Source organism: Brachyhypopomus gauderio, unplaced genomic scaffold (assembly GCF_052324685.1).
Source record: "Brachyhypopomus gauderio isolate BG-103 unplaced genomic scaffold, BGAUD_0.2 sc50, whole genome shotgun sequence".
Lineage (NCBI taxonomy): Eukaryota > Metazoa > Chordata > Actinopteri > Gymnotiformes > Hypopomidae > Brachyhypopomus > Brachyhypopomus gauderio.
In genome coordinates this window covers 2,809,780-2,832,931 of record NW_027506875.1, presented here as the reverse complement: position 1 = coordinate 2,832,931, position 23,152 = coordinate 2,809,780, and the positions used below count along the sequence as shown (strand labels likewise).

Below are 23,152 nucleotides of genomic sequence, written 5' to 3'. Positions count from 1 at the left end.
AAAAAATAAAGGGAACACTTAAACAACACAATGTAACTCCAAGTCAACCACACTTCTGTGAAACCAACCTGTTCAGTTAGGAAGCAACACTGATTGTGAATCAATTTCACCTGCTGTTGTGCAAATGGAATAGACAACAGGTAGAAATGAGAGGCAATTAGCAAGACCCCCCCTATAAAGGAGTGGTTCTGCAGGTGGGGACCACAGACCACTTCTCAGTACCTGTGCTTTCTGGCTGATGTTTTGGTCACTTTTGAATGTTGGTGGTCCTTTCACACTCGTGGTAGCATGAGACGGACTCTACAACCCACACAAGTGGCTCAGGTAGTGCAGCTCATCCAGGATGGCACATTAATGCGAGCTGTGGCAAGAAGGTTTGCTGTGTCTGTCAGCGTAGTGTCCAGAGGCTGGAGGCGCTACCAGGAGACAGGCCAGTACACCAGGAGACATGGAGGAGGCCGTAGGAGGGCAACAACCCAGCAGCAGGACCGCTACCTCCGCCTTTGTGCAAGAAGGAACAGGAGGAGCACTGCCAGAGCCCTGCAAAATGACCTCCAGCAGGCCACAAATGTGCATGTGTCTGCACAAACGATTAGAAACCGACTCCATGAGGATGGTATGAGGGCCCGACGTCCACAGATGGGGGTTGTGCTCACAGCCCAACACCGTGCAGGACGCTTGGCATTTGCCAGAGAACACCAGGATTGGCAAATTCGCCACTGGCGCCTTGTGCTCTTCACAGATGAAAGCAGGTTCACACTGAGCACATGTGACAGACGTGACAGAGTCTGGAGACGCCATGGAGAGCGATCTGCTGCCTGCAACATCCTTCAGCATGACCGGTTTGGCAGTGGATCAGTAATGGTGTGGGGTGGCATTTCTTTGGAGGGCCGCACAGCCCTCCATGTGCTCACCAGAGGTAGCCTGACTGCCATTAGGTACCGAGATGAGATCCTCAGACCCCTTGTGAGATCATATTCTGGTGCGGTTGGCCCTGGGTTCCTCCTAATGCAGGACAATGCTAGACCTCATGTGGCTGGAGTGTGTCAGCAGTTCCTGCAAGATGAAGGCATTGAAGCTATGGACTGGCCCGCCCGTTCCCCAGACCTGAATCCGATTGAGCATATCTGGGACATCATGTCTCGCTCCATCCACCAACGTCACGTTGCACCACAGACTGTCCAGGAGTTGGCGGATGCTTTAGTCCAGGTCTGGGAGGAGATCCCTCAGGAGACCATCCGCCACCTCATCATGAGCATGCCCAGGCGTTGTAGGGATGTCATACAGGCACGTGGAGGCCACACACAATACTGAGCCTCATTTTGACTTGTTTTAAGGACATGACATCAAAGTTGGATCAGCCTGTAGTGTGTTTTTCCACTTTAATTTTGTGTGTGGCTCCAAATCCAGGCCTCCATTGGTTAATAAATTTGATTTCCATTGATGATTTTTGTGTGATTTTGTTGTCAGCACATTCAACTTTGTACAGAATATTTCATTCATTCAGATCTAGGATGTGGTATTTGAGTGTTCCCTTTATTTTTTTGAGCTGTGTGTGTGTGTGTGTGTGTGTGTGTGTGTGTGTGTGTGTGTGTGTGTGTGTGTGTGTGTGTGTATATACACTACCGTTCAAAAGTTTGGGGTCACCTAGACAATTTTGTGTTTTCCCTGAAATCTCATACTTTTATTTATCAAATGAGTTGCAAAATGAATAGAAATATAGTCCAGACATTGACAAGGTAGAGATAATGTTTTTTTTTTTTTTAATTTGAAATAATTTTCTACTTTAAACTTTGCTTTTGTCAAAGAATGCTCCCTTAGCAGCAATTACAGCATTGCAAACCTTTGGCATTCTAGCTGTTAATTTGCTGCGGTAATCTGGAGAAATTTCACCCCATGCTTCCAGAAGCCCCTCCCACAAGTTTGATTGGGTTAATGGGCACTTTTTTCGTACCATATGGTCAAGCTGCTCCCACAACAGCTCAATGGGGTTGAGATCTGGTGACTGCGCTGGCCACTCCATTACCGATAAAACACCAGCTGCCTGCTTCTTCTCTAAATAGTTTGTGCATAATTTGGAGGTGTGCTTTGGGTCATTGTCCTGTTGCAGGATGAAATTGGCTCCAATCAAGCGCTGTCCACAGGGTATGGCATGGTGTTGCAAAATGGAGTGATAGCCTTCCTTATTCAAAATCCCTTTTACCTTGTTCAAATCTCCCACTTTACCAGCACCAAAGCAACCCCAGACCATCACATTACCTCCACCATGTTTGACAGATGGTGTCAGGCACTCTTCCAGCATCTTTTCAGTTGTTCTGCGTCTCACAAATGTTTGTCTGTGTGATCCAAACACCTCAAACTTTGATTCATCTGTCCATAACACTTTTTTCCAATCTTCCTCTGTCCAATGTCTGTGTTCTTTTGCCCATATTAATCTTTTTCTTTTATTAGCCAGATATGGCTTTTTCTTTGCCACTCTGCCCTGAAGGCCAGCATCCCGGAGTCGCCTCTTCACTGTAGACATTGACACTGGCGTTTTGCGGGTACTATTTAATGAAGCTGCCAGTTGAGGACCTGTGAGGCGTCGATTTCTCAAACTGGAGACTCTAATGTACTTGTCTTCTTGCTCAGTCTCTTTTGTAACGCTGGGCGTGTTGTGGAGTGAAGAGGTGGACACAAATGCTGAGGAGAGTGAAATTTATTAGAGGGATAATAATCAGGGTGGTACAAACAGGTCATGTATCATCAAGGGAGTCTGAAACATGAACGTAGCCAACATGAAAAGACGTACGAGAATACGAATAACAAACAAGTACAAAACGAAATAGACCACAGAAGCATAAATCCACATGTACATCCAACAGTATATCCACTATAACATTAAACAACAGTGTAGGTACCATGCTAAACCAGCAGGTGGCAGTACCACTGGCAACACATGGAACAAGCTTGCTTTTGAGTTCAGGTAATGATGATGTAGGAATATGAGTGTTCTACTGAGTTCAGGTAATGATGTAAGAATGTGAGTGTTCTCAGTTCAGTTAATGATGATGTAGGAATGTGAGTGTTGTACTGTCTTCCAACATCTTTATGTAAATTTGTAACAATTTCTGAACAAATCATGAATCAAATTGTAACATTAGACACTTTCAAATTACATTTCCACCATTTATACACAAATTATGTTTTGCATTTTGTTGTTAACAATATCTTTTTTTCAATTGTGTCGTTTAGTGAGACTAAGCTTAAAAGATCTGACTCACCTGAACCCAGCTGTGTGTCCATGAAGAGTGATGCATCAATGGAACCTCCATTACGCTTGGGACTGGAAGTGAATCCTAATGAGTTCAGGTAATGATGATGTAGGAATGTGAGTGTTGTACTGAGTTCAGGTAATGATGATGTAGGAATATGAGTGTTCTACTGAGTTCAGGTAATGATGTAAGAATGTGAGTGTTCTCAGTTCAGGTAATGATGATGTAGGAATGTGAGTGTTGTACTGTCTTCCAACATCTTTCTGTAGTTTTGTAACAATTTCTGAACAAATCATGAATCAAATTGTAACATTAGACACTTTCAAATTACATTTCCACCAATTATACACAAATTATGTTTTGCATTTTGGTGTTATATATACTGCTCAAAAAATAAAGGGAACACTTAAACAACACAATATAACTCCAAGTCAACCACACTTCTGTGAAACCAACCTGTTCAGTTAGGAAGCAACACTGATTGTGAATCAATTTCACCTGCTGTTGTGCAAATGGAATAGACAACAGGTAGAAATGAGAGGCAATTAGCAAGACCCCCCCTATAAAGGAGTGGTTCTGCAGGTGGGGACCACAGACCACTTCTCAGTACCTGTGCTTTCTGGCTGATGTTTTGGTCACTTTTGAATGTTGGTGGTCCTTTCACACTCGTGGTAGCATGAGACGGACTCTACAACCCACACAAGTGGCTCAGGTAGTGCAGCTCATCCAGGATGGCACATTAATGCGAGCTGTGGCAAGAAGGTTTGCTGTGTCTGTCAGCGTAGTGTCCAGAGGCTGGAGGCGCTACCAGGAGACAGGCCAGTACACCAGGAGACATGGAGGAGGCCGTAGGAGGGCAACAACCCAGCAGCAGGACCGCTACCTCCGCCTTTGTGCAAGAAGGAACAGGAGGAGCACTGCCAGAGCCCTGCAAAATGACCTCCAGCAGGCCACAAATGTGCATGTGTCTGCACAAACGATTAGAAACCGACTCCATGAGGATGGTATGAGGGCCCGACGTCCACAGATGGGGGTTGTGCTCACAGCCCAACACCGTGCAGGACGCTTGGCATTTGCCAGAGAACACCAGGATTGGCAAATTCGCCACTGGCGCCTTGTGCTCTTCACAGATGAAAGCAGGTTCACACTGAGCACATGTGACAGACGTGACAGAGTCTGGAGACGCCATGGAGAGCGATCTGCTGCCTGCAACATCCTTCAGCATGACCGGTTTGGCAGTGGATCAGTAATGGTGTGGGGTGGCATTTCTTTGGAGGGCCGCACAGCCCTCCATGTGCTCACCAGAGGTAGCCTGACTGCCATTAGGTACCGAGATGAGATCCTCAGACCCCTTGTGAGATCATATTCTGGTGCGGTTGGCCCTGGGTTCCTCCTAATGCAGGACAATGCTAGACCTCATGTGGCTGGAGTGTGTCAGCAGTTCCTGCAAGATGAAGGCATTGAAGCTATGGACTGGCCCGCCCGTTCCCCAGACCTGAATCCGATTGAGCATATCTGGGACATCATGTCTCGCTCCATCCACCAACGTCACGTTGCACCACAGACTGTCCAGGAGTTGGCGGATGCTTTAGTCCAGGTCTGGGAGGAGATCCCTCAGGAGACCATCCGCCACCTCATCATGAGCATGCCCAGGCGTTGTAGGGATGTCATACAGGCACGTGGAGGCCACACACAATACTGAGCCTCATTTTGACTTGTTTTAAGGACATGACATCAAAGTTGGATCAGCCTGTAGTGTGTTTTTCCACTTTAATTTTGTGTGTGGCTCCAAATCCAGGCCTCCATTGGTTAATAAATTTGATTTCCATTGATGATTTTTGTGTGATTTTGTTGTCAGCACATTCAACTTTGTACAGAATATTTCATTCATTCAGATCTAGGATGTGGTATTTGAGTGTTCCCTTTATTTTTTTGAGCTGTGTGTGTGTGTGTGTGTGTGTGTGTGTGTGTGTGTGTGTGTGTGTGTGTGTGTGTGTGTGTGTGTGTGTGTGTGTGTGTGTGTGTGTATATACACTACCGTTCAAAAGTTTGGGGTCACCTAGACAATTTTGTGTTTTCCCTGAAATCTCATACTTTTATTTATCAAATGAGTTGCAAAATGAATAGAAATATAGTCCAGACATTGACAAGGTAGAGATAATGTTTTTTTTTTTTTTAATTTGAAATAATTTTCTACTTTAAACTTTGCTTTTGTCAAAGAATGCTCCCTTAGCAGCAATTACAGCATTGCAAACCTTTGGCATTCTAGCTGTTAATTTGCTGCGGTAATCTGGAGAAATTTCACCCCATGCTTCCAGAAGCCCCTCCCACAAGTTTGATTGGGTTAATGGGCACTTTTTTCGTACCATATGGTCAAGCTGCTCCCACAACAGCTCAATGGGGTTGAGATCTGGTGACTGCGCTGGCCACTCCATTACCGATAAAACACCAGCTGCCTGCTTCTTCTCTAAATAGTTTGTGCATAATTTGGAGGTGTGCTTTGGGTCATTGTCCTGTTGCAGGATGAAATTGGCTCCAATCAAGCGCTGTCCACAGGGTATGGCATGGTGTTGCAAAATGGAGTGATAGCCTTCCTTATTCAAAATCCCTTTTACCTTGTTCAAATCTCCCACTTTACCAGCACCAAAGCAACCCCAGACCATCACATTACCTCCACCATGTTTGACAGATGGTGTCAGGCACTCTTCCAGCATCTTTTCAGTTGTTCTGCGTCTCACAAATGTTTGTCTGTGTGATCCAAACACCTCAAACTTTGATTCATCTGTCCATAACACTTTTTTCCAATCTTCCTCTGTCCAATGTCTGTGTTCTTTTGCCCATATTAATCTTTTTCTTTTATTAGCCAGATATGGCTTTTTCTTTGCCACTCTGCCCTGAAGGCCAGCATCCCGGAGTCGCCTCTTCACTGTAGACATTGACACTGGCGTTTTGCGGGTACTATTTAATGAAGCTGCCAGTTGAGGACCTGTGAGGCGTCGATTTCTCAAACTGGAGACTCTAATGTACTTGTCTTCTTGCTCAGTCTCTTTTGTAACGCTGGGCGTGTTGTGGAGTGAAGAGGTGGACACAAATGCTGAGGAGAGTGAAATTTATTAGAGGGATAATAATCAGGGTGGTACAAACAGGTCATGTATCATCAAGGGAGTCTGAAACATGAACGTAGCCAACATGAAAAGACGTACGAGAATACGAATAACAAACAAGTACAAAACGAAATAGACCACAGAAGCATAAATCCACATGTACATCCAACAGTATATCCACTATAACATTAAACAACAGTGTAGGTACCATGCTAAACCAGCAGGTGGCAGTACCACTGGCAACACATGGAACAAGCTTGCTTTTGAGTTCAGGTAATGATGATGTAGGAATATGAGTGTTCTACTGAGTTCAGGTAATGATGTAAGAATGTGAGTGTTCTCAGTTCAGTTAATGATGATGTAGGAATGTGAGTGTTGTACTGTCTTCCAACATCTTTATGTAAATTTGTAACAATTTCTGAACAAATCATGAATCAAATTGTAACATTAGACACTTTCAAATTACATTTCCACCATTTATACACAAATTATGTTTTGCATTTTGTTGTTAACAATATCTTTTTTTCAATTGTGTCGTTTAGTGAGACTAAGCTTAAAAGATCTGACTCACCTGAACCCAGCTGTGTGTCCATGAAGAGTGATGCATCAATGGAACCTCCATTACGCTTGGGACTGGAAGTGAATCCTAATGAGTTCAGGTAATGATGATGTAGGAATGTGAGTGTTGTACTGAGTTCAGGTAATGATGATGTAGGAATATGAGTGTTCTACTGAGTTCAGGTAATGATGTAAGAATGTGAGTGTTCTCAGTTCAGGTAATGATGATGTAGGAATGTGAGTGTTGTACTGTCTTCCAACATCTTTCTGTAGTTTTGTAACAATTTCTGAACAAATCATGAATCAAATTGTAACATTAGACACTTTCAAATTACATTTCCACCAATTATACACAAATTATGTTTTGCATTTTGGTGTTATATATACTGCTCAAAAAATAAAGGGAACACTTAAACAACACAATGTAACTCCAAGTCAACCACACTTCTGTGAAACCAACCTGTTCAGTTAGGAAGCAACACTGATTGTGAATCAATTTCACCTGCTGTTGTGCAAATGGAATAGACAACAGGTAGAAATGAGAGGCAATTAGCAAGACCCCCCCTATAAAGGAGTGGTTCTGCAGGTGGGGACCACAGACCACTTCTCAGTACCTGTGCTTTCTGGCTGATGTTTTGGTCACTTTTGAATGTTGGTGGTCCTTTCACACTCGTGGTAGCATGAGACGGACTCTACAACCCACACAAGTGGCTCAGGTAGTGCAGCTCATCCAGGATGGCACATTAATGCGAGCTGTGGCAAGAAGGTTTGCTGTGTCTGTCAGCGTAGTGTCCAGAGGCTGGAGGCGCTACCAGGAGACAGGCCAGTACACCAGGAGACATGGAGGAGGCCGTAGGAGGGCAACAACCCAGCAGCAGGACCGCTACCTCCGCCTTTGTGCAAGAAGGAACAGGAGGAGCACTGCCAGAGCCCTGCAAAATGACCTCCAGCAGGCCACAAATGTGCATGTGTCTGCACAAACGATTAGAAACCGACTCCATGAGGATGGTATGAGGGCCCGACGTCCACAGATGGGGGTTGTGCTCACAGCCCAACACCGTGCAGGACGCTTGGCATTTGCCAGAGAACACCAGGATTGGCAAATTCGCCACTGGCGCCTTGTGCTCTTCACAGATGAAAGCAGGTTCACACTGAGCACATGTGACAGACGTGACAGAGTCTGGAGACGCCATGGAGAGCGATCTGCTGCCTGCAACATCCTTCAGCATGACCGGTTTGGCAGTGGATCAGTAATGGTGTGGGGTGGCATTTCTTTGGAGGGCCGCACAGCCCTCCATGTGCTCACCAGAGGTAGCCTGACTGCCATTAGGTACCGAGATGAGATCCTCAGACCCCTTGTGAGATCATATTCTGGTGCGGTTGGCCCTGGGTTCCTCCTAATGCAGGACAATGCTAGACCTCATGTGGCTGGAGTGTGTCAGCAGTTCCTGCAAGATGAAGGCATTGAAGCTATGGACTGGCCCGCCCGTTCCCCAGACCTGAATCCGATTGAGCATATCTGGGACATCATGTCTCGCTCCATCCACCAACGTCACGTTGCACCACAGACTGTCCAGGAGTTGGCGGATGCTTTAGTCCAGGTCTGGGAGGAGATCCCTCAGGAGACCATCCGCCACCTCATCATGAGCATGCCCAGGCGTTGTAGGGATGTCATACAGGCACGTGGAGGCCACACACAATACTGAGCCTCATTTTGACTTGTTTTAAGGACATGACATCAAAGTTGGATCAGCCTGTAGTGTGTTTTTCCACTTTAATTTTGTGTGTGGCTCCAAATCCAGGCCTCCATTGGTTAATAAATTTGATTTCCATTGATGATTTTTGTGTGATTTTGTTGTCAGCACATTCAACTTTGTACAGAATATTTCATTCATTCAGATCTAGGATGTGGTATTTGAGTGTTCCCTTTATTTTTTTGAGCTGTGTGTGTGTGTGTGTGTGTGTGTGTGTGTGTGTGTGTGTGTGTGTGTGTATATACACTACCGTTCAAAAGTTTGGGGTCACCTAGACAATTTTGTGTTTTCCCTGAAATCTCATACTTTTATTTATCAAATGAGTTGCAAAATGAATAGAAATATAGTCCAGACATTGACAAGGTAGAGATAATGTTTTTTTTTTTTTTTATTTGAAATAATTTTCTACTTTAAACTTTGCTTTTGTCAAAGAATGCTCCCTTAGCAGCAATTACAGCATTGCAAACCTTTGGCATTCTAGCTGTTAATTTGCTGCGGTAATCTGGAGAAATTTCACCCCATGCTTCCAGAAGCCCCTCCCACAAGTTTGATTGGGTTAATGGGCACTTTTTTCGTACCATATGGTCAAGCTGCTCCCACAACAGCTCAATGGGGTTGAGATCTGGTGACTGCGCTGGCCACTCCATTACCGATAAAACACCAGCTGCCTGCTTCTTCTCTAAATAGTTTGTGCATAATTTGGAGGTGTGCTTTGGGTCATTGTCCTGTTGCAGGATGAAATTGGCTCCAATCAAGCGCTGTCCACAGGGTATGGCATGGTGTTGCAAAATGGAGTGATAGCCTTCCTTATTCAAAATCCCTTTTACCTTGTTCAAATTTCCCACTTTACCAGCACCAAAGCAACCCCAGACCATCACATTACCTCCACCATGTTTGACAGATGGTGTCAGGCACTCTTCCAGCATCTTTTCAGTTGTTCTGCGTCTCACAAATGTTTGTCTGTGTGATCCAAACACCTCAAACTTTGATTCATCTGTCCATAACACTTTTTTCCAATCTTCCTCTGTCCAATGTCTGTGTTCTTTTGCCCATATTAATCTTTTTCTTTTATTAGCCAGATATGGCTTTTTCTTTGCCACTCTGCCCTGAAGGCCAGCATCCCGGAGTCGCCTCTTCACTGTAGACATTGACACTGGCGTTTTGCGGGTACTATTTAATGAAGCTGCCAGTTGAGGACCTGTGAGGCGTCGATTTCTCAAACTGGAGACTCTAATGTACTTGTCTTCTTGCTCAGTTGTGCAGCGGGGCCTTCCACTTCTCCTTCTACTCTGGTTAGAGCCTGTCTGCTCTCCTCTGAAGGGAGTAGTACACACCATTGTAGGAAATCTTCAGTTTCTTGGCAATGTCTCGCATGGAATAGACTTCATTTCTCAGAACAAGAATAGACTGTCGAGTTTCAATTGAAAGTTGTTTTTTTCTGGCCATTTTGTGAGTTTAATCGAACCAACAATTGTAATGCTCCAGATTCTCAACTAGCTTAAAGGAAGGTCAGTTTTATAGCTTCTCTAATCAGCAAAACTGTTTTCAGCTGTGCTAACCTACTTGCACAAGGGTTTTCAAGGGTTTTCTAAATATCCAATAGCCTCCTTACAGAGTTAGCAAACACAATGTACCATTAGAACACTGGAGTGATGGTTGTTGGAAATGGGTCTCCATACATCTATGTAGATATTGCATTAAAATCCAGATGTTTGCAGCTAGAATAGTCATTTACCACATTAATAATGTATAGAGTGTATTTTTAATGCATTTAATGTTAGCTAAATTGAAAAAAAACTGCTTTTCTTTAAAAAATAACATTTCTAAGTGACCCCAAACTTTATATAAATAAAAAAATATATATATATATATATATATATATATATATATATATATATATATATATATATATATATATAAAATGTGATGATGGTGTCCTGGTTGTAGTGTGTAGTGTTGAGGTGATGATGGTGTCCTGGTTGTAGTGTTGAGGTGAGGATGGTGTTCTGGTTGTAGTGTTGAGGTGATGATGGTGTCCTGGTTGTAGTGTTGAGGTGATGATGGTGTTCTGGTTGTAGTGTGTAGTGTTGAGGTGATGATGGTGTCCTGGTTGTAGTGTGTAGTGTTGAGGTGATGATGGTGTCCTGGTTGTAGTGTTGAGGTGAGGATGGTGTCCTGGTTGTAGTGTTGAGGTGATGATGGTGTCCTGGTTGTAGTGTTGAGGTGAGGATGGTGTTCTGGTTGTAGTGTTGAGGTGAGGATGGTGTCCTGGTTGTAGTGTTGAGGTGATGATGGTCTCCTGGTTGTAGTGTTGAGGTGATGATTGTGTCCTGGTTGTAGTGTTGAGGTGAGGATGGTGTCCTGGTTGTAGTGTTGAGGTGAGGATGGTGTCCTGGTTGTAGTGTTGAGGTGATGATGGTGTCCTGGTTGTAGTGTTGAGGTGAGGATGGTGTCCTGGTTGTAGTGTTGAGGTGATGATGGTGTCCTGGTTGTAGTGTTGAGGTGAGGATGGTGTCCTGGTTGTAGTGTTGAGGTGAGGATGGTGTCCTGGTTGTAGTGTTGAGGTGAGGATGGTCTCCTGGTTGTAGTGTTGAGGTGATGATGGTGTTCTGGTTGTAGTGTTGATGTGAGGATGGTGTCCTGGTTGTAGTGTTGAGGTGAGGATGGTGTCCTGGTTGTAGTGTTGAGGTGATGATGGTGTCCTGGTTGTAGTGTTGAGGTGAGGATGGTGTCCTGGTTGTAGTGTTGAGGTGAGGATGGTGTCCTGGTTGTAGTGTTGAGGTGAGGATGGTGTCCTGGTTGTAGTGTTGAGGTGAGGATGGTGTCCTGCTTGTAGTGATGAGGTGATGATGGTGTCCTGGTTGTAGTGTTGAGGTGAGGATGGTGTCCTGGTTGTAGTGTTGAGGTGAGGATGGTGTCCTGGTTGTAGTGTTGAGGTGAGGATGGTGTCCTGGTTGTAGTGTTGAGGTGAGGATGGTGTCCTGGTTGTAGTGTTGAGGTGAGGATGGTGTCCTGGTTGTAGTGTTGAGGTGAGGATGGTGTCCTGGTTGTAGTGATGAGGTGAGGATGGTGTTCTGGTTGTAGTGTTGAGGTGAGGATGGTGTCCTGGTTGTAGTGTTGAGGTGAGGATGGTGTCCTGGTTGTAGTGTTGAGGTGAGGATGGTGTCCTGGTTGTAGTGTTGAGGTGAGGATGGTGTCCTGGTTGTAGTGTTGAGGTGAGGATGGTGTCCTGGTTGTAGTGTTGAGGTGAGGATGGTGTCCTGGTTGTAGTGTTGAGGTGAGGATGGTCTCCTGGTTGTAGTGTTGAGGTGATGATGGTTTTCTGGTTGTAGTGTTGATGTGAGGATGGTGTCCTGGTTGTAGTGTTGAGGTGATGATGGTGTCCTGGTTGTAGTGATGAGGTGATGATGGTGTCCTGGTTGTAGTGTTGAGGTGAGGATGGTGTCCTGGTTGTAGTGTTGAGGTGAGGATGGTGTCCTGGTTGTAGTGTTGAGGTGAGGATGGTGTCCTGGTTGTAGTGTTGAGGTGAGGATGGTGTCCTGGTTGTAGTGATGAGGTGAGGATGGTGTTCTGGTTGTAGTGTTGAGGTGAGGATGGTGTCCTGGTTGTAGTGTTGAGGTGAGGATGGTGTCCTGGTTGTAGTGTTGAGGTGAGGATGGTGTCCTGGTTGTAGTGTTGAGGTGAGGATGGTGTCCTGGTTGTAGTGTTGAGGTGAGGATGGTGTCCTGGTTGTAGTGATGAGGTGAGGATGGTGTCCTGGTTGTAGTGATGAGGTGAGGATGGTGTTCTGGTTGTAGTGTTGAGGTGAGGATGGTGTCCTGGTTGTAGTGATGAGGTGAGGATGGTGTTCTGGTTGTAGTGTTGAGGTGAGGATGGTGTCCTGGTTGTAGTGTTGAGGTGAGGATGGTGTCCTGGTTGTAGTGTTGAGGTGATGATGGTGTCCTGGTTGTAGTGTTGAGGTGAGGATGGTGTCCTGGTTGTAGTGTTGAGGTGAGGATGGTCTCCTGGTTGTAGTGTTGAGGTGATGATGGTGTTCTGGTTGTAGTGTTGATGTGAGGATGGTGTCCTGGTTGTAGTGTTGAGGTGAGGATGGTGTTCTGGTTGTAGTGTTGAGGTGAGGATGGTCTCCTGGTTGTAGTGTTGAGGTGAGGATGGTCTCCTGGTTGTAGTGTTGAGGTGATGATGGTGTTCTGGTTGTAGTGTTGATGTGAGGATGGTGTCCTGGTTGTAGTGTTGAGGTGAGGATGGTGTCCTGGTTGTAGTGTTGAGGTGAGGATGGTGTCCTGGTTGTAGTGTTGAGGTGAGGATGGTGTCCTGGTTGTAGTGTTGAGGTGAGGATGGTGTCCTGGTTGTAGTGTTGAGGTGAGGATGGTGTCCTGGTTGTAGTGTTGAGGTGAGGATGGTGTCCTGGTTGTAGTGTTGAGGTGAGGATGGTGTTCTGGTTGTAGTGTTGAGGTGAGGATGGTGTTCTGGTTGTAGTGTTGAGGTGAGGATGGTGTCCTGGTTGTAGTGTGTAGTGTTGAGGTGATGATGGTGTCCTGGTTGTAGTGTTGAGGTGATGATGGTGTCCTGGTTGTAGTGTTGAGGTGAGGATGGTGTCCTGGTTGTAGTGTTGAGGTGAGGATGGTGTCCTGGTTGTAGTGTTGAGGTGAGGATGGTCTCCTGGTTGTAGTGTTGAGGTGAGGATGGTGTCCTGGTTGTAGTGTTGAGGTGAGGATGGTGTTCTGGTTGTAGTGTTGAGGTGAGGATGGTGTCCTGCTTGTAGTGTGTAGTGTTGAGGTGATGATGGTGTCCTGGTTGTAGTGTTGAGGTGATGATGGTGTCCTGGTTGTAGTGTTGAGATGATGATGGTGTCCTGGTTGTAGTGTTGAGGTGAGGATGGTCTCCTGGTTGTAGTGTTGAGGTGATGATGGTGTCCTGGTTGTAGTGTTGAGGTGATGATGGTCTCCTGGTTATAGTGTTGAGTTGCGGTTGGTCTCCTGGTTTAGGACAGTGTTCCTCACTCACATTTCCACCTGATCAAACTCACTCAGTTCATCATGACGTCCTTCATGAGCTGCATCAGGTGTGTTGGAGCAGGAAAACACTAAACTGTACAGTGATGCAGGTGTGCAGCACTGGCGGTGAGGAACACTGGATTAGGGCATTAAATCAGTTAACCCAGCCTGTACTGTACAATATCTGCTATATCTCCCCCTTAAGCACAGTGTTTTGTTTGTCCACAGTGAACTAAAAGGGAATGTTACGGACATCTACAGAGAACAAAGGACGTCCAGACCAGTACAGACCAGTAAGTGATCTGGGTCAGGAACCAGACAGACCTCACTAACACACTATAGACCAGTAAGAGATCTGGGTCATGAACCAGACAGATCCCACTAACACACTACAGACGAGCAAGATATCTGGATCATGAACCAGACAGACCTGACTAACACACTACAGACCAGTAAGAGATCTGGGTCATGAACCAGACAGACCTCACTAACACACTACAGACCAGTAAGAGCTCTGGGTCATGAACCAGACAGACCTCACTAACACACTACAGACCAGTAATTGATCTGGGTCATGAACCAGACAGATCCCACTAACACACTACAGACGAGCAAGATATCTGGGACATAAACCAGACAGACCTCACTAACACACTACAGACCAGTAAGATATCTGGGTCATGAACCAGACAGACCTCACTAACACACTACAGACCAGTAAGTGATCTGGGTCATGGGGCAGACAGACCTCACTAACACACTACAGACCAGTAAGAGATCTGGGTCATGAACCAGACAGACCCCACTAACACACTACAGACCAGTAAGAGATCTGGGTCATGAACCAGACAGACCCCACTAACACACTACAGACCAGTAAGAGCTGTGGGTCATGGAGCAGACATACCTCACTAACACACTACCAATCAAATTAAGCTGGTCAGTCACGTGATCGCATACGCAACCTTTCTCCACTGGTAGCAAGAAAAACCTCCCGAGCGTCCCTGACCTCATACAGCCAATGTTTACATTACAAACGTGTAAAAGGACAGTTATATAATGCGCTGTCAGTTGTGTCTGCCAAAACGTGTGGACATTTGAGTCTACAAGAACTCAACATCAAATTTGAGGAAACACGTTGCGATAAGTTTGCCGTATGATTTGTGTAATGCTATATCTCTGTTACAACTGGAGGCATAATTTTGCATGATGTAATTATTATAACACAGTGCAATACTAAAAACCAGTTCAAACTCAAACTCTAGCAATACATGATGATTAAGTTGAACCAAAGTTTGCTACAAATTGATTCAGTTGGCGTCAAGTTGTAGCTACATGTATTGGCTGACAGTCTCCTCAGTGCCTTTGTGGAACACTTTGAAGTTAACAGTGGCGACCCTCGGAACTGGGCCTTAAGTCCTTCTCTGAAGGTCCATTGATCTTGAAAAGGATGCTTTATCTAGTCAAAGTCAAAGTCAACTTTATTGTTAAATCTGTGATACGTGCGGGACATACACAGGTTGAAATTTCGTTACTCTCAGACTCCATAGTGCAGTGGTAAACATTTACTTAAAATTAACATTAAAACAGTAAAAAAAGGAATAGTACAATAGTAACGGTAAGTACAATAGTAACGGTAAGTACAATAGTAACGATAAAAAAATGTAGCTGAGTTGTGTGTGTGTGTGTGTATGTGTATATATATAATAAAATAAATAGAAGGTCTCCGACATTTATATTCCAAGTAAAGTGGCATATGCAGCAGTAAGTAAAACGTACTGTATGTGCAAAGTGAGTGTATGAGGAATCTGGTGTAATTAGGATTAAAGTGAACGTATGCAATGAATTATAAATATAATGTGGAAATGTAAACAGGAGTGCAAATTGAGTGAGCGTTAGACTTCTACAGTGATGGGTGTAGAAATAGTTCATCTCAGTTTAGAGTTCTTTGTTGAACTTGAGTGTTGTTGTTGATTTTGAAATGTGTCTTGTTTATTAAGGATAAAAGAGTGGAAGAGCAGGGAGTGAGTTGATCCTCCTCACTGCCTGGTGAATGAAGCTGTCCCTCAGCTTACTGGTTCTGGCTCGTAGACTTCGTAGTCTCCTTCCTGATGGCAGTAGGTTGAAGTAGCTGTACATGGGGTGTGTCGGATCACCCACTATGTTTAGGGCTCTCCGAGTGATGCAGGAGATGTGAAGGTCTTGTAGAGAAGGGAATGAAGTGCCCACGATCCTCTCAGCTGCTCTCACGCTGCGCTGGAGGGACTTGCGACAGGATGCTGTGCAGGTGCCGTACCACACTGTGATGCAGCTGGTCATGACGCTCTCGATGGCTCCCCTATAGAAGGTGCGCATGATGGGGGGTGGAGCACTGGCTCTTCTCAGCTTGCGGAGAAAGTACAGTTGCTGGTGGGCTTTCTTGGCTAGAGATGCGGTGTTCTTACTCCAGGACAGGTCCTCTGAGATGTCTACACCTAGGAACTTGGTGCTGCTCACTCTCTCCACAGCAGTACCATTGATGTTTAGAGGAGCATGCTGGGAGGGCAATTTCCTGAAGTTCACAACTATCTCCTTTGTCTTTTGCACATTCAGACAGATTGTTGTGAACACACCACCTGGTCAGGCAGCTCACCTTGCATTTGTAATTTGTCTCGTCGTTGTTGTTGATGAGACCCACCACAGTTGTATCATCAGCAAACTTAAAGAAGAAATTGGAGCTGTATGTTGGTGTGCAGTCGTGTGTCAGTAGAGTGAATAGAAGGGGGCTCAGTACGCATCCTTGGGGCGCCCCTGTGTTGAGCACGATGGTACTGGATAAGTTGCTGCCGACCCGAACTGCCTGTGGTCTCCCAGTCAGAAAGTCTAACAGCCAGTTACACATTGGGAGGCTCAGTCCGATACTGTCTAATTTTTGGATGAGTTGTTGTGGAATGATAGTGTTGAATGCCGAGCTGAAATCAATGAATAGCATTCTAACATAAGAGTCCTTAGTGTCTAAATGTGTGAGAGCTGTGTGTAGAGCAGTTGAGATGGCATTGTTCGGTGGAACGATTTGGTCGATAAGCGAACTGGTAAGGATCCAGATCAGCAGGAAGGACGGACTTGATGTGTTGCATGACTTGTCTTTCGAAGTACTTCATAATGATGGGGGTGAGTGCTACTGGACGGTAGTCATTGAGACAGGAAGGTGATGCTTTCTTTGGGACGGGGATGATGGTGGTGGCTTTAAAGCAGGTGGGGACAATGGCCTGTCTCAGTGAGATGTTAAAGATGTCAGTGAAGACAGCTGCGAGTCCCTCTGCACGGGCCAGGTATGTTGTCCAGACCAGGAGCTTTGCGGGCGTTGATCTTGCCGAATGATTGCCTCACAATGTCTGTGGACAGCACCAGCGCCTGGTCGCCAGGAGAGTTGGAATATTTCTGTGCTGGTGTGCTGTTGTTTGCTTCAAACCGGGCAAAGAATTTGTTTAGTTCATTCAGCATGGAGATGGTGTAGTCGGAGGTCTGCGGAGCAGGCTTATAGTCCGTGATGGTCTGAATTCCCCGCCACAACCCTTGTGCATCATTGTTGTTGTTGAACTGATGAGCTATCTTCCTGGAATATTGCTTCTTAGCTTTCCTAATCCCCCGAGACAGGTTTTTTCTGGCTGTCCTCAGGACCATTTGATCTCCTGCTGTGAAGGCAGCATTCCTGGCTCTCAGGAGCCTGTGGACATCCTTCGTCAGCCATGGCTTTTGATTTGCCCTCACAGTGATGGTCTTGAGCTCAGTGACATCGTCAGTACACTTGGTGATATATGAACAGACGGTATCTGAGTACTCTTGGAGATCGGTGGTGGTGTTGTTGTCTGTAGCAGCTTCTTTGAACATGTTCCAATCGGTGGTGGCGAAACAGTCTTGAAGACCTTCTGAAGAACCCTCTGGCCACAATTGTACCTGCTTGCAAACTGGTTTAGTGACTTTAACCAGAGGTCTGTATGCTGGCATTAGCATGACACTGATGTGGTCAGAAGTGCCGATGTGGGGGAGGGGAACAGCTTTGTAGGCTCCTCTCCTGGTGGTGAAAACTTGGTCCAGTGTATTGTTTCCTCTTGTTGGAAAGTCTATCTGTTTGTATGTCTTTGGAAAGACGCTTCTTGGATCTGCGTGGTTAAAATCCCCAGCCAAGATTAAAAAAGCATCAGGGTGTGCTGAGTTAGTAACTGTAATAGGTTCACTCTTCCTTTAGTTGAGGGGGTGTTAGACCCTGTATATGGACATGAGTTAGTAACTGTAATAGGTTCACTCTTCCTTTAGTTGAGGGGGTGTTAGACCCTGTATATGGACATGAGTTAGTAACTGTAATAGGTTCACTCTTCCTTTAGTTGAGGAGGTGTTACACCAGACCTGGGCAAACAACGGCCCGCGGGCCACATCCGGCCCGTTGTGCGTCCCTGTCCGGCCCGCCAGAGGCCAATCATAAATGAAACAAATAACTATGTCGTGCGTGCAATACAACTGTGACACTTTTATTTTGAAAGCGCTACGTTTGTGTTAATTCCGTGTGGACGTACCTGCGTGTGTGTGTGAGCTGTGCGAGAAACACTGTAGGTGATCAGCGAGGGTAGGGTAGGGTCTGTAGGGTCGCGTGGACCCAACAAATAAATAATCGATCGTCCACCAATCTTGAAACTGTCTGTGCTCCAGATCAACCTTTTTTTTTAGTTTTTTGAGAGTTTTGAAAGAGACATTTTGGCTAACACTGGTGAGCACATGCGTAGAGATGTGCAGCTACGAGTGGACTGGGCTTTTTTTAAACTAGCATCACGGTGGTGGTATGGGGCGGCCGGGTGCTCCTCGGCGGGAGGTGGGCCCTGCCGGATGGTGGGTGGCTTTCCGGGCGCGTGGTGCCGTGGTTTTGCCACTGGCCCCTGGGGGGGGGGGGGGGGGGGGGGGGGGGCATCCTGGGGGGGAGGTGCTCTGTTCCCTCTGGTTCCCCTGGAACTGCGCTCCTTGACTGGTGGGGCGCTGTCCGGGGTCTCTCTCTCCCGCCTGCGGGGGCGGGCGGGTGAGGGTTTCTGGGAAGTGCGGCTCTGGTACTCCACCGCTCTGTGGGGGGCCGTGGGCGGGTGGGATTCCCGGGTCTCTCTCCGCCCGCCTCTGGCCTCTGGGGGAATGTTGTCGCAGCTACCCACCCTTGCTGGTAAGTACATTCCATACATCTATCCTATGTTGCACTTCTAGGTTGCACATAAACACACACTCACACACAACCATACATCGCACTCATCTGTACTATATGTATTTGGTTTACTTTCTGTACTTCTTTGCAGTGGTCATTTGAGCTGGTTGCGTGTTTTATTTTATTATTATTATGTTGGCTTGCGAAGCAGCCAACATCTTGTTCTCGCTATTCTTCTTATTAAGTTGGCTTGACAAAGCCAACTTGCTGTTCTTCTTATTCTTCTTCTTATTAAGTTGGCTTGACAAAGCCAACTTGCTGTTCTTCTTAATCTTCTTATTATTATTATGTTGGCTTGACAAAGCCAACATTCTGTTCTCCTTATTCTTCTTATTTTTATTAAGTTGGCTTGACAAAGCCAACTTGCTGTTCTTCTTAATCTTCTTATTAAGTTGGCTTGACAAAGCCAACTTGCTGTTCTTCTTAATCTTCTTATTATTAAGTTGGTTTGCAAAGCCAACTTACTGTTCTTCTTATTATGTTGGCTTGCGAAGCAGCCAACATACTGTTCTCTCTATTCTTTATGTTGGCTTGACAAAGCCAACATTCTGTTATCCGATTTCTTCTTATTATTATGTTGGCTTGACAAAGCCAACATTCTGTTCTCCCTATTCTTCTTTTTATTATTATTCTTCATCTTATTATTATTCTATTTCGATTTTCGGTAACTTTCACAGGTCACAGTTTTTGAGCTAGAACCTTGAAATTTGGCATGTTCGCAGATCTCATTTGGAAGAAGTGTGCTTGTGCTTTTGGGACATATTGGACATACGGTGTCCGCAGGACAAGTCCTCAAAGTGGACATTTCCCCATAGGGAATGAATGGCGGAATGTTCAGAAATGTCCCCAGTTAGAGTGTGCAGTCATGAAAAATCATCAAAAATCTTCTGGATAAACAGCTGTAAATTCTTTCCACTTTGATCTAGAAACTCCATTTAAATTTTAAATGAGAGAGAAACTTGTCCTTTCTGTTAAGCCAAGATATCTAATCATTTGATCAATTACATTTAGAGTTATGAGCATTTGTTTGGCACTAGACACAGAAAACTGCCCCATTAACTCCCATGTTAATTTCTCAAAATCAGAATTGGCACTTTCACAATTTGCCTCTATATTTAACTTGTCATAAATTAGACAATATTGGGTCAAACAACACACAAATTACATCAAAATGATCCGCCAGGGGTCCTCTCTCATACAGTATCTTCAGTTAAGCAATAAGTTAAACAGGTCCCGAACTACAACCGTTTGTTCGGAGGGTGCAAATCACATTCTAGAGTGGCAGAGACCGTGTGTCAGTTAAGGGATTTTTCACAATTTGCCTCTGTTTTTAACTTGTCATAAATCAGACAATATTGGGTCAAACAACACACAAATTACATCAAAATGATCAGCCAGGGGTCCTCTCTCATACAATATTTTCGGTTAAGCGATAAGTTAAACAGGTCCCGAACTACAACCGTTTGTTCGGAGGGTGCAAATCACATTAAACAAGGCTTCTTCACTCAGACAAGCAGAGATAGTGACAGTTATTTTGAATGTCTCTCCCCCTCCCCCCACACACGCACGTCCACATACATACATGTTCCTCATACCCACTCCACAGACACACACAGCCTTCAACATCATTTAGCAGGATGTCAACATTTAAACAACCTTTAACATCATTTAACATTGATAACATTAAAACAACCTTTAACATTATTTAACATTGATAACATTAAAACAACCTTTAACATTATTTAGCAGGTTATCAACATTTAAACAACCTTTAACATCATTTAGCAGGTTATCAACATTTAAACAGCCTTCAACATCATTTAGCAGGATGTCAACATTTAAACAACCTTTAACATCATTTAGCAGGATATCAACATTTAAACAGCCTTCAACATCATTTAGCAGGATGTCAACATTCAAACAATCTTTAACATCATTTAACAGTGATAACATTAAAACAACCTTTAACATTACTTAGCAGGTTATCAACATTTAAACAACCTTTAACATTATTTAGCAGGTTCTCAACATTTAAACAACCTTTAATGTCATTTAGCAGATTATCAACATTTAAACAGCCTTCAACATCATTTAACAACAGCCTTTAACATTAGGTCAATGGAGCAGATGGAGCAGAGGTGTAGATGGAGCAGAGGGGCAGAGGGGCAGATGGAGCAGAGGGGCTGATGGGTCAGATGGAGCAGAGGGTCAGATGGAGCAGAGGGGCAGATGGGCAGCAGTGATAACGTTTAAACAACCTTTAACATTATTTAACAGGTTTATCAACATTTAAACAACCTTTAACATTATTTAGCAGGTTATCAACATTTAAACAACCTTTAACATTATTTAGCAGGTTATCAACATTTAAACAACCTTTAATATCATTTAGCAGATTATCAACATTTAAACAGCCTTCAACATCATTTAACAACAACCTTTAACATTAGGTCAATGGAGCAGATGGAGCAGAGGGGCAGAGGGGGCAGATTGAGCAGAGGGGGCAGATTGAGCAGAGGGGAAGATGGGGCAGAGGGGCAGATGGAGCAGATGGGGCAGATGGAGCAGAGGGGCTGATGGGGCAAAGGGGCAGATGGAGCAGAGGGGCAGATGGGCAGCAGTGATAACATTTAAACAACCTTTAACATTATTTAACAGGTTTATCAACATTTAAACAACCTTTAACATTCTTTAGCAAGTTATCAACATTAAAACAACCTTTAACATCATTTAGCAGGTTATCAACATTTAAACAGCCTTCATCATCATTTAGCAAGATGTCAACATTAAAACAACATTTAACATTATTTAGCAGGTTATCAACATTTAAACAACCTTTAACATTATTTAGCAGGTTATCAACATTTAAACAGCCTTCAACATCATTTAGCAGGATGTCAACATTCAAACAACCTTTAACATTATTTAGCAGGTTATCAACATTTAAACAACCTTAAACATTATTTAGCAGGTTATCAACATTTAAACAACCTTTAACATCATTTTAACATTAATAACAAAACAACCTTTAACATTAGGTCATCAACATTCAAAACAGCCTTTTAGCTGCTTTGTCAAGCCAACATAAAGTTTGTTCACGAACTTTGCCTTTCTAGTTATGTTGGCTTGACAAAGCCAACATTCTGTTCTCCCTATTCTTCTTTTTATTATTATTCTTCATCTTATTATTATTCTATTTCGATTTTCGGTAACTTTCACAGGTCACAGTTTTTGAGCTAGAACCTTGAAATTTGGCATGTTCGCAGATCTCATTTGGAAGAAGTGTGCTTGTGCTTTTGGGACATATTGGACATACGGTGTCCGCAGGACAAGTCCTCAAAGTGGACATTTCCCCATAGGGAATGAATGGCGGAATGTTCAGAAATGTCCACAGTTAGAGTGTGCTGTCATGAAAAATCATCAAAAATCTCCTGGATAAACAGCTGTAAATTCCTTCCACTTTCATCTAGAAGCTCCATTTAAATTTTAAATGGGAGAGAAACTTGTCCTTTCTGTTAAACCAAGATATCTAATCATTTGATCAATTACTTTTAGAGTTATGAGCATTTGTTTGGCATTAGACACAAAAAACTGCCCCATTAACTCCCATGTTAATTTCTCAAAATCAGAATTGGATTTTCACAATTTGCCTCTATATTTAACTTGTCATAAATCAGACAATATTGGGTCAAACAACACACAAATTACATCAAAATGATCCGCCAGGGGTCCTCTCTCATACAATATCTTCAGTTAAGCAATAAGTTAAACAGGTCCCGAACTACAACCGTTTGTTCAGAGGGTGCAAATCACATTCTAGAGTGGCAGAGACAGTGTCTCAGTTAAGGGATTTTTCACAATTTGCCTCTGTATTTAACTTGTCATAAATCAGACAATATTGGGTCAAACAACAAACAAATTACATCAAAATGATCCGCCAGGGGTCCTCTCTCATACAATATCTTCAGTTAAGCAATAAGTTAAACAGGTCCCGAACTACAACCGTTTGTTCGGAGGGTGCAAATCACATTAAACAAGGCTTCTTCACTCAGACAAGCAGAGATAGTGACAGTTATTTTGAATGTCTCTCCCCCTCCCCCCACACACGCACGTCCACATACAAACATGTTCCTCATACCCACTCCACACAGACACACACAGCCTTCAACATCATTTAGCAGGATGTCAACATTTAAACAACCTTTAACATCATTTAACATTGATAACATTAAAACAACCTTCAACATTATTTAGCAGGTTATCA

The 23,152-nt window shown here is 44.2% G+C and overlaps 1 protein-coding gene across 5 annotated transcripts in view; it reads left to right on the top strand.

Moving 5' to 3' along the window:
* LOC143487753 (NACHT, LRR and PYD domains-containing protein 3-like) overlaps positions 1-23,152 on the top strand; it is a 291,094-nt gene that overhangs the window by 7,742 nt on the left and 260,200 nt on the right. For all 5 annotated transcript variants that reach the window (XM_076986895.1, XM_076986899.1, XM_076986896.1 and 2 more), the window contains exons 4-6: positions 3,235-3,351; positions 6,901-7,017; positions 13,896-13,960. In XM_076986895.1, the coding sequence (XP_076843010.1) occupies positions 3,235-3,351; positions 6,901-7,017; positions 13,896-13,960 (299 nt within the window). The remainder of the gene's footprint in view (positions 1-3,234; positions 3,352-6,900; positions 7,018-13,895; positions 13,961-23,152) is intronic.